This window comes from Eriocheir sinensis, chromosome 24 (genome assembly GCF_024679095.1).
Source record: "Eriocheir sinensis breed Jianghai 21 chromosome 24, ASM2467909v1, whole genome shotgun sequence".
Taxonomy (NCBI): domain Eukaryota; kingdom Metazoa; phylum Arthropoda; class Malacostraca; order Decapoda; family Varunidae; genus Eriocheir; species Eriocheir sinensis.
In genome coordinates, this window is record NC_066532.1 from 2829684 (window position 1) to 2842125 (window position 12442).

Here is a 12442-nt window from a genome sequence, read left to right on the forward strand (position 1 = left end):
TGACTAACTCATGGGGGGAACTGCTTGAACACGCACACACACACACACACACACACACACACACACACACACACACACATTTATACATACACACGAACACCTAATTAAAAAGAAACAAACAGAAAGAAAGACAGAACACACACACACGCGCACACACACACACACACACACACACACACACACACACACACGCACACACACACACAATTTATATAAACGAACAAACAAACAAAGACTGACAGCAACCCACCCACCCAACACACACACACACACACACACACACACACACACACACACACACACACATGACTGAGTGCGTGACGTGCGTGTGACATGAGGTAAAATTAGTTCGTACAGGTGTTTTAGACAGTTTAGGTCTCTCTCTCTCTCTCTCTCTCTCTCTCTACAAAATAGTGTAACGAAATAGAATGATAATAAGAGATAAACGTGTGTGTGTGTGTGTGTGTGTGTGTGTGTGTGTGTGTGTGTGTGTGTGTGTGTGTGTGTGTGTGTGTGTTAAAAAAAGTTGAGTTTGATTGTCTTTTTTTTTTTGGTCTGCGAATTGCGAAGGTTGTTTAGGGACCGACGTTACCTGCTCAACACACACACACACACACACACACACACACACACACACACACACACACACACACATAAAAATAAACACACACACACACACACACACACACACACACACACACACACACACACACACACACACACACACACACACACACACACACACACACAGTAATTAAAGGATGAAATGCCGAACCAAAACGAAAAAAGAAAAAAAAAAAAAATGCTTAGTCATGGGCGTCAAAAAAATGTACAAATTGATGGAGTTTTCACACACACACTAGACACACACCCTCACACACACACACTCTCTCTCTATCTATCTATCTATCAATCTATTTATCTAACTTACTTTCTCTCTTTACAAAATACATCCCACACACGTTAAGAGAAGAGAAGAGAAGAGGAGAGAGAGAGAGAGAGAGAGAGAGAGAGAGAGAGAGAGAGAGAGAGAGAGAGAGAGAGAGAGAGAGAGAGAGAGAGAGAGAGAGAGAGAGAGAGAGAGAGAAGTAGCGAAAGAAGAAGAGAAGAGGACAGAAAGCGAAAGTAAGCAGTAAAGAATGATTAAGCAGGTGAAAAGCAGATGTCAGGATATAATAAAAAAAAAGAAAGAAATGCAGAGAAGGGAACGAAACTCCTTATTACTGTTATCTTTGTGGGAACAGCGATTAGCGGGCTTTTTTTTTTTCACCTTTTTTTTTTTTTTGTTGCCCTTGAGCGGTTTTCTTAGCTGTCAAAATAAATAAATAAATAAATAAATAAAAAAAAAAAAATCCCCCCCCTTTCCCCCACCCACAGCTTCTCCTATCCCCTATCCTAACACCCCCTCCTCCCCTCCCCCCACACATTCCCCCTTTCCCTACCCTCACCTCCCCTTATCCCCCCCTACCCCCTACCCCTTCAATTACATCCCCTCCTCCCATACCCACCCCTCCCTTTACCTTCCCCTCCCCCACACATCCCCCCTTTCCCCCTCCGCACCTCCCGTTCTCTATCTTACCCCTCCACACACACACACACACACACACACACACACACACACACTCACCTGTCTCTTCCTCTTGTACCGTCCGCACGCAAGTCTCTCCGCCAGCGTCGCCAGCAGGCCGCAGAGGAGATCCGTCGCCCGCCCCCGCCCCCGCGCCGCCGAACCCGCCTGACCCTGCTCATCCTCGGGGCCGCCTCCATACCCCGGGTCGCGCCCCCCCCGGGATGACCCCTCGGCTTTACGCTTTAGGCACGGCATGGCTGGGGGGTGGCGGGGGGCGGTGGGAGGGGGGTGGCGGTGCGGGGCGTGGATTGGGGCACTGGGGTAATCATTGTTTTAAGGAGTTCCTGGATGACTCGAGTTCACTTTAGGGTTTGAGAGGGAAGTAAGGGGGGCGGGGTTAGCCTTTTCAGTGGCCTCCCCTTCGTGGTTGTCTGTTTTTGTTTGCTCGGCGTTTGTTTTGTTTGTTCGGTGTTTGTTTCCTACTTTCCGAGACTCGTGTTCGATACGTGATACTTCGTTACCAGCTAAAAATCTAACCCCACTGTTCAGTTCAATGTTGCTTTCTTCTTTTCAACACTTCGTTCTAAAAGTAATCCCGCTCTTCAGTTCTTCGTGTGATGTTTTTTTCTTTATCAACACCTTCGTAACGTAATTCTCGCTGTTTCGTTTTTTCTGTGTTGTTTTTTCTTTATCAACACCTTCGTAAAGTAATTCTCGCTGTTTCGTTCTTTCTGCGTTGCTTTTTCTTTATCAACGTAACGTAATTCTCGCTCTTTAGTTCCTTTTTTTGTGTATTGCTTATTCCTTTTATCAACACCGTAAAGTAATCCCGTCGTTCAGTTCTTCAGTAAGGAGGCTGGAACGCGGTCAGCTTCCCTCCCTCACATCACTGCATAAAGGACGATAGAGAAGATAGGGATAGAAGGGGGTCGGTTTTCCTTGACGTAACACGATACAGAAATTGGGCTCTCAGTTTTAACGACACAAGAAACGGCAAAGAAGGGGGTCGGTTTTCCCTTCTTACGTCACTAAATACACAATAAAGAACTCTCAGTTTTCACGATATACAAAAAGAGGTGATCTCAGTTTTAACGACACGAGAAACGGATAAGAAGGGGGTCGGTTTTCCCTTCTTACGTCACTAATACACAATAAAGAGCTCTCAGTTTTCACGATATACAAAAAAAGGTGAGCTCAGTTTTAACGACACGAGAAACGGATAAGAAGGGGGTCGGTTTTCCTTGGCGTAACACGATACAGAAATTGGGCTCTCAGTTTTAACGCCACGAGAAACGGCAAAGAAGGGGGTCGGTTTTCCCTTCTTACGTCACTAAATATAGAATATAGAGCTCTCAGTTTTCTCGATATACAAAAAAAGGTGATCTCAGCTTTAACGACACGAGAAACGGCTAAGAAGGGGGTCGGTTTTCCTTGCTTACATCACACAGAATCAAAGGTGTTCAGTTTTCCCGGTACAGACAAAATGGGCTCTCAGTTTTAAGGACACAAGAAACGGCTAAGAAGAGGGTCGGTTTTCCCTTTTTACGTCACTAAATATAGAATAAAGAGCGTTCAGTTTCCACGATACAGACAAAATGGGCTCTCAGTTTTAACGTCACAATAAACGACTAAGAAGAGGGTCGATTTTCCTTTCTTACGTCACTTAATACACAATAAAGACCTCTCTGTTTCCACAATATAAAAAAAAGTTATCTCAGTTTTAACGACACGAGAAACGGCTAAGAAGGGGGTCGGTTTTCACTTCTTACGTCACTTAATACACAATAAAGACCTCTCAGTTTCCACGATATAAAAATAAAAGTTATCTCAGTTCTAACGAAAAGAGGAACGTTTAAAAGAGAACTCGGCTTTCCTCGCTTACATCACCGAATAAGAGGGTTTCAGTTCTCTCAGTGCAGCATGAAGCGTTGGAGGAAGACCCCGCTGCCCTCCCTCCCTTACATCACGCGCTGAAGAATCGAGGGCTCTTCTATGTTCGTAAAGCCAAGGAACAGGTAACGAATGTCTTTCTATAACCCATGACTCACCAATTCCTTTGTCTCGTAATTTCCATCAACAATAATCAGCCCTTTGGTGTGTTCTGTCTCTTGTATATTCGTAAAGACAAAGAATAGGTAATGAATGTCTTTCTATAACCCATAAATCAACAATTCCTTTTTCTCGTAATTTCCATCAACAATACTCGACCCTTCGGTGTGTTCTGCCTCTTGAATGTTCATAAAGACAAAGAATACGTAACAAATGCCTTCCCAAAACTCACAAATCATCAATCTCCTTTTTTTTCGTGATTTTCATCAACTATACTCAACTCTTTCGTGTGTTCGTAAGGACAAAGAATACGTCACGAGTGTCTTCATAAAACCCACAAATCATCAATCTCCTTTTTTCCGTAATGTCCATCAACTACACTCCACTGTTTAGTGTTTTCCGTCTTTTATGCGCTATTAAAACAAAAAATACGTAGCCACAGTCTTCATATAATCCACAAAATCAACAATCCCTTTTTTTCGCACTTTCCATCAACTACACTCAAGTCTTTAGTGTTTTCCGGCTCTTATGTGCTATCAAAACAAAAAAATACGTATCGACTGTCTTTATAAAACCCACAAATCATCAATCTGTTTTTATCGTAATTACTGTCAACTACACTCAAGTCTTTAGTGTTTTCCGTCTCTTATGAGCTATCAAAACAAAAAAATACGTAACCACTGTCTTCATATGACCCACAAAATCAACACTTCCTTTTTCCCGTAATTTCCATCAACTACATTCAACTTTAGTGTTTTCCGGCTCTTATGTGCTATCAAAACAAAAAAATACGTAACCGCTGTATTCATATAACCCACAAAATCAACACTTCCTTTTTCCCGTAATTTCCATCAACTACATTCAACTCTAGTGTTTTCCGGCTCTTATGTGCTATCAAAACAAAAAAATACGTATCGACTGTCTTTATAAAACCCACAAATCATCAATCTGTTTTTATCGTAATTACTGTCAACTACATTCAAGTCTTTAGTGTTTTCCGTCCCTTATGTGCTATCAAAACAAAAAAATACGTATCGACTGTCTTTATAAAACCCACAAATCATCAATCTGTTTTTATCGTAATTACTGTCAACTACATTCAAGTCTTTAGTGTTTTCCGGCTCTTATGCACTATCAAAACAAAAAAATACGTAACCACTGTCTTCATAAAACCCACAAATCATCAATCTGTTTTTATGGTAATTACTGTCAACTACACTCAAGTCTTTAGTGTTTTCAGGCTCTTATGTGCTATCAAAACAAAAAAATACGTAACCACTGTCTTCATAAAACCCACAAATCATCAATCTGTTTTTATGGTAATTACTGTCAACTACACTCAAGTCTTTAGTGTTTTCCGGCTCTTATGAGCTATCAAAACAAAAAAATACGTAGCCGCTGTCTTCATCTAACCCACAAAATCAACACTTCCTTTTTCCCGTAATTTCCATCAACTACACTCAAGTCTTTAGTGTTTTCCGGCTCTTATGTACAATCAAAACAAAACAATACGTATCGACTGTCTTTATAAAACCCACAAATCATCAATCTGTTTTTATCGTAATTACTGTCAACTACACTCAATTCTTTAGTGTTTTCCGTCTCTTATGTACTATCAAAACAAAAAATACGTAACCGCTGTCTTCATAAAACCCACAAATCATCAATCTCTTTTTTTTCATAATTTCTGTCAACTACATTAATTTCTTTAGTGTTTTCCGGCTCTTATGTACTTTCAAAACAAAAAAATACGTATCGACTGTCTTCATATAATCCACAAAATCATCCATCCCTTTTTTCGCACTTTCCTATTGTTTCCTCAGTGCTCGTGAAGTCACAGAACGACCCCCCTTAGTCATTTATCTCCGTCGTGTGGGCTGGCTGGCTGGGTGACTAGCTGGCGACCCTCACCTATGCCAGCACAAACGTCAGACACACGAACGCACGCACACACGCAGGCACACTCACTCCCTTCCCAGAACCGCTTTTCCGTCCCTGCAGCTGATTACACACACACACACACACACACACACACACCGGTCGCATATATCAAACTTCACATCATTTTAATTTATTTTCCTATTGGTGAATTCTCAAGCGTCAATTTTTTTTAATTTTATTTATGGGATACTTCGGTTCCTGGTCATATTTTTAGCTTTGGGGTTGTGGTGATTGATTTTTGCTTGTTTGTTTGTTTGTGTGTTTGGTGTGTGTGGGTGTTGGTGTGGTGAGGGTGCTGGTCTTACACACACATACACACATACTCTGGCTAAACTATATATAACATCCTTTTTTCCTTAACACACACACACACACACACACACACACACACACACACACACTAACATAACAAACACACATAATATCATTGGCAGCGGTATAGTTTGGTTGACAATTATTTTCGAACGCTATCTCGAGACACGAAACAGCTTTAGCGAAACAACAACTCATTTCCGTAAACACACACACACACACACACACACACACACACACACACACGTCAGTTCTTGTTTATAGTTTTCCAAGTTATGTTATGTTATGTTATGTTATGTTATGCAGACGTCAACGCGAAACATGCTTCATTCTCAGGCCAAAACGACCACCCAACGAAACGACTTCTCACAACTCTTTCCTGCTTGCCCAATGATGAGATTACAACGTTTGCAAGCTTTGGTGAATAAACAGAGAGTAGGAAAAGATGTGAAGTAGGGGAAGATGATGATGATGAGGGGGAGGACGAGAAGGAGAAGGAGGAAAATTATGATAATGATAAACAAGAATGAACAAGGGAGATGATGATGATGATGACGAAAAAAACAGTGAGCAGGAAAAGATGATGAAGCAGAGGAAGATGATGATGATGATGAGGAGGAGGAGAAGGAGGAAAATTATGGTAATGATAAACAAGAATGAACAAGGGAGATGATGATGATGATGATGATGATGATGATGATGATGACGAAAAAAAACAGTGAGCAGGAAAAGATGATGAAGCAGAGGAAGATGATGATGATGATGAGGAGGAGGAGGAGAAGGAGGAGGAAAATGATGATAATGATGAAGAAGAATGAACAAGGGAGAATATGATGATGAGGAGGAGGAGGAGAAGGAGGAAAATGATGATAATGATGAACAAGAATGAACGAGAGAGATGATAATGATGATGACGACGAAAAAAAAGAGCAACAATACAAAAACAACTACAAGAAAAAGAAAAAAAATATTAAGATGATAAAGAACATAGGAGAAAAAAACAAGAACAAAAAGAGCAGAAAACAAGAAAAAAAGACAAAAAGGAAAATGACGAAGAAACAAACAAAAAAAGAACAAGAACAGCAATACCAAAAACAACTCCAAAAATAACAAAAAACAACAACAAATCAAAACAAAAACAAGGACAGCAGAAACACACCAGTAAGAAAAAAAGACAAAAAGGAAAATGATGATGAAACAACAACAAAAAAAAAGAACAAGAACAGCAATACCAAAACAACTCCAAAAATAAATAACATAAAAAACAAAACTCAAAAATATCCAGTCAAAACAAAAACTAGGGCAGCAGAAACACATCAGGAAGAAAAAAAAGACAAAAAGAAAGATGATGAAGAAAAAAACAACCAAAAAACAAAGACAACAAGAACGGCAATACCAAAACAACTCCAACAATAAATAACATAAAAACAAAAACAAAACAAAAACATCCGGTCAAAACACATCAGGAAGAAAAAAGAGAAAAAAAGGAAAATGATGAAGAAACAACAAACAAAAAAACAAAGACAACAAGAACAGCAATACCAAAACAACTCCAAAAATAAACAACAAAAACAAAAAAATTATCAAATCAAAACAAACACTAGGCCACCAGAAACGAATCAGGAACTCAACCGTCTCCTCCTCCATCTAACTTAATGTGGCCTAACGCACGCACACTTCTGACATCACAGCATCCCCTTATAGCATCTTAGGCCATCACGAGAGCATCAGCACCATCAAGGTCGCGCCCATAGATTACACTAGCAGCCTCCCGCGACCTGCCAGCCCTACCCACCCACCCACACACACACACAAATACACACACACACCCATTTAGCTCCGACCAACGCCAGTGTCTAAGTATAGTATGTTTCGTGTATACTGAGTGACTGTTGAGTGGTGGTAGAGATATATTGAAAGCTAGTACTCTCTCTCTTCCTCTCTCTCTCTCTCTCTCTCTGGTACTAGAGATATGTTCGAATTAGTGAGACTTATTGAAAAAGATTAAGAAGGTTGAATGCAAAAAGAAAGAACAGAAGAGAAAAGGACAGGAGGAGAGGAGGGAAAGGGGTAGAAAGAGGGAGAGTAAAAGAAGAAAGGAGGAAGAAGAAGAAGAAGAAGAAGAAGAAGAAGAGAGAAGTAGTTTTATTTAGATGGTTCGTTTTTTTTCTTCTGTTTCTGTTAATGCGCCTTGAGGAAGGGAGAAGGAGAAAGGGAAAAAGATGAAAAGAATGAAAAAAAGGAAAGGAGGAGAAAAAGATGAAATTCGTAGATGAAATTCGTAGATGAAATTCGTAGATAAAATTCGTAGATGAAATTCACTCCTAGATGCATGAAATAATGGCAAGCCTGTTCTTTGGTCTGCATCTTAACTCTTTTTTTCCTTTTTCTTGTTGTAGTTGTTTTTATCTTGTTCTTTTTGTCGTCTTCCTCCTCCTCATCATCATCATCATCCTTGTTCAGTCTCCCTCATCATCATCATCACTTTCCTCCTCCTTCTCCTCCTCCTCTTCCTCCTCCTCCTCATCATCATCATCCTTGTTCAGTCTCCCTCATCATTATCATCATTTTCCTCCTCCTTTTCCTCCTCCTCCTCTTCCTCCTCCTCCTCATCAGAAGACTAAACTAATAATGATGATATCTTTGCCTTTTTCATAAGCTTCTCAATATTAACTCTCGTGAAGATAATTATAAATATTCCAACGACAGAAATTCCAACTTTTCCTCAATGGCTCGTACCCCCCTTGGAAGTTATTAAGGAGAAAGGAGAAAGTGGAGAAAGAGGAAAAAAAGAGAAAGGAAAATGAAGAAAAATAAAAGGAAAAAGAAAGATGGGGAGGAGGCAGAGGGGAGGAAGGAAGAAGAAGGGGAGGATGATGGACAAGGAAGAGAAACAGAAAAAAGAAGAAGGAGAAAGTGAGGAAAGAGTAAAAAAGAAAAAGGAAAAAGAAGGAAAATAAGAGGAAAAAGAAAGGGGAGGAGGAGGCAGAGGGGAGGAAGGAAAAAGGAGGAAGGGAGGGAGATGGAAAAGATTACACACGGAGAAAAGAAAAAGAAAGGGAAGAAAGAGTAAAAATAATAAGGAAAACGAAAGAAAAGATAAAAAAAGAAAGATGAGGAAGACGGGAGGAAGGGGGAAGGAAGGAAAAGGGGAAGGAAAATGGAAAAGGATGAGAAACAAGGTAAAGGAGGAAGAGAAAGTGGAGAAAAAGTAAAAAAGAACAAGGAGAAGAAAGAGATGGATATGGACCAGAATCTCTCCACCTCTCGAGAATGTTAATGAGCTGCGAGACTTCATGTAGAGAGCTTCCCAGGTGTCTCAATTACCTGTCAAAGGGGAGATTCTTGTGCGTGACGGCGCGTGACAGACAGACTACCTCGTGTGTGTGTGTGTGTGTGTGTGTGTGTGTGTGTGTGTGTGTGTGTGTGTGTGTGTGTGTGTGTGTGTGTGTGTGTACCCAGAAAGGAATGAAGAAATGTTTGACGTATCTACCTTTAAACTCATCCCCCCCTTCTCTCTCTCTCTCTCTCTCTCTCTCTCTCTCTCTCTCTCTCTCTCTCTCTCTCTCTCTCTCTCTCTCTCTCTCACACACACACACACACACACACACACGCAGTCAGTAAACTCAGGTGTTGCCAAATAGCTACACATTCTTTTGAAGGGTAAGCAAGTGTGGTGGTGGTGGTGGTGGTGGTGAAGGTGACTTGAAGCACCTCCCCAACCTCCACCTCCACCACCACCACCACCACCCTCACCATCATCACCACCACCTCAAGTAATCGTAAATTGTCACTATGTTCGATTTCCATCATTATGTCATTTTTATGTTTCTGGTCATCACATTTTGATCTATTCTTATATTTTTTTTTTTTTTACAACAAAGGAGACAGCTCAAGGGCGCAAAAAAAGGAAACAATAATAAAAAATGCCCGCTACTCACTGCTCCTAAAATACCTCAAGACTCCTCACCTATGCTGTTCCTTCATTCCACCTTCATGTTATTGCCTCGTCATCACTCTGTATACGTCAGTTTAACCCCTTGACTGTGGATTTCCTACAAGAAGACATCACCAAGCTACAGGAGTGGAGCAAAAAGTGGCTGCTACAATCCAATGTAGAAAAACGTGGGGAAATCCAGCACACCAATACCACATGGGAAACACTCCACTATCCACCACAGAGGCAGAGAAAGACCTGGGACTATATGTTACCAGGCGACCAGTGAAGGGATATCCAGCATACCAATACCACATGGGAAACACTCCACTATCCACCACAGAGGCAGAGAAAGACCTGGGACTATATGTTACCAGGCGACCAGTGAAGGGATATCCAGCACACCAATACCAAAGATCTGCTGACATGTTTTGGCTGATTTTTCACAGCATATCTTCTCTTTGTAAGGTGTGAATGGGGGAGGTGTGTTTTGTGCAAGCTAATGGAGAGGAACGAGAAGAAAAAGGAAGGGGGGAGGAAGAACAAGATCAAGAAGGGGAAAAAAAAACACCCACCCTCCCTCCCTCTCTCTCTCCCTTCCTTTCCATCCCCTCCCTTCCCTTTCCATCCCATCTGTTTCCTATCCTTTCCTTCCCTTTCCCTCCCTTCCCTTTCCTTTCCATCACTTCCCTTCCCTTTCTCTCCCCTTCCTTTACCTCTCGCTTCTTCCTAACCCTTTCCTCTTTCTTCCCTATTTCCTCGTTATCACTGTTTTTCCCCTCTTCCTCTTCTTCTCCACTTGCTTGCTAGCGGTTGTCAGTCCCTTGTCCTTCTCTGCCTCTCTCCCTTCCATCACACACACACCCATGTCTCACCAACTCACCCTCTGACGTCACAACTCTTCCCCTTTCACCTCCCCCCTTCCCATCCCTCCCCACCCCTTCCCATCCTCTTGGCGTTCCTCTCTGCCTCTTAATTCGTCCTTACCTCTTCGTTACGCGGCGGGAATCTGGGTGACTCTTAATTAGTATAGAAAACGGGATGGTGCGCTCTGTTTGCGAGGTGTTGGGTGTGTGGTGAGGGTGGGAGGGAGGGGGAAGGAAGGAAGGAGGAAGGGAGGGAGGAAAGGGGGGAAGGAAGGAGGGAGGGAGGGAAGGAGTTGGGGGAAGGAAGGGGGGAGTGAAAAGGAAGAAGATGGGGAGGAAGAGGAGGAGGAGGAGTGGGGAAGGAAGGAAATGGGGGGAAGGAAGTGGGGAAGGAAGGAGGGAGGGAAGAGGAAGGAGGAGGGAAGAGGAAGGAGGTGGGGAGGAAGAGGAGGAGGAGGAGGAGGAGGAGGGGGAAAGGAATTGGGGGTAAAGAAGGAGTGAGGGAGGGAGGGAAGGAGTTGGGGGAAGGAAGGAGAGAGGGAAGAGGAAGAAGGTGGGGTGGGGAAGGAAGGAGGGAGGGAGGGAAGGAGGTGGGGGGGAAGGAAGAAAGGAGGGAGGGAGGGAAGGAAGAGGGGAAGGAAGGAGGGAAGGAAGAGGAAGAAGGTGGGGAGGAAGAGGAGGAGGAGGAGGAGGTGTACAGAAGAAGAAGAGGAAAGATGGAGAGGTTGAGAGAAATAATGAGGGATAAAGAGGAGATGGAGAAAGGGAGGAAAGATTGAGAAAAGAAGAGAAAGGAAAACGAAGAGAAAAAGAGAAAGGAAAGAAAGGGATACAAAACGAAGACAAAGAGAGAGAGAGAGAGAGAGAGAGAGAGAGAGAGAGAGAGAGAGAGAGAGAGAGAGAGAGAGAGAGAGAGAGAGAGAGAGAGAGAGAGAGAGAGAGAGAGAGAGAGACGAAAAGAAAGAGAAAGGAAAGAGAAAGAAAAGAGGGAGGAAGGTTAGGAGGAGGGAGAAGAAGAAGAGGAGGAAAATGGAGAAAAGAAAAGAAATGAGGAAAAGGAAGAAAGAGAGAAAGAAAAGATGTAAAAACGAAATGAAAGAAGAACAATAAGAGAAACAGGAGGAGGAGGAAGAGGAGAAAGAAGAAACAAGAGGAGGAGGAGGAGGAGGAGGAGAAGAAAAAGCAGTAGAAGAAGAGGAAGAGGAAGATAAATAAAAAGAACAGGAACAAGAAGAAAAATAAAACAGGAACACGACCAAATAAGAACACCAAGAAGAACAAGAGAGGAGGAGGAGGAGGAGGAGGAGGAGGAGGAGGAGGAGGAGGAGGAGGAATCTGCCATGGAACCCTAACAAACAGAGATTAACACGTTCACTTCTTCTGTTTAGAGGGAGACTAAAACAAATGAAAGAGGAGGTGAGAGGGGAGGCGTGGCAGGCGTGATGGATGATGGAGGAGGAGGAGGAGGAGGAGGAGGAGGAAGAAGAGGAGGAGGAGAGGGAAAAATGAGAGAAATAATATGAAGAAGGAAGGAGAAAAAAGAAGAGGAAGAAAGGTGAAGGAGGAGGTGGAGGAGGAGGAAGCAGGAGGAGGAGGAGGAGGAGAGGGAAAAATGAGAAAAATAATATGAAGAAGGAAGGAGAAAAAAGAAGAGGAAGAAAGGTGAAGGAGGAGGAGGAGGAGGAAGCAGGAGGAGGAGGAGGAGGAGGAGGAGGAGGAGAGGGAAAAATGAGAGAAATTATATGAAGAAGGAAGGAGAAGAAAGAA

The 12442-nt window shown here is 42.5% G+C and overlaps 1 protein-coding gene across 4 annotated transcripts in view; it reads right to left on the bottom strand.

Annotated features, from left to right (window-relative positions):
• Window positions 1–12442, bottom strand: part of LOC127002753 (uncharacterized) — a 191294-nt gene that overhangs the window by 164577 nt on the left and 14275 nt on the right. For 3 of the 4 annotated variants that reach the window (XM_050868881.1, XM_050868882.1, XM_050868883.1), the window contains exon 2: window positions 1628–2459. In XM_050868881.1, the coding sequence (XP_050724838.1) occupies window positions 1628–1767 (140 nt within the window). In that variant the 5' untranslated portion in view covers window positions 1768–2459. The remainder of the gene's footprint in view (window positions 1–1627; window positions 2460–12442) is intronic. The other variant, XM_050868884.1, reaches the window with a different exon arrangement.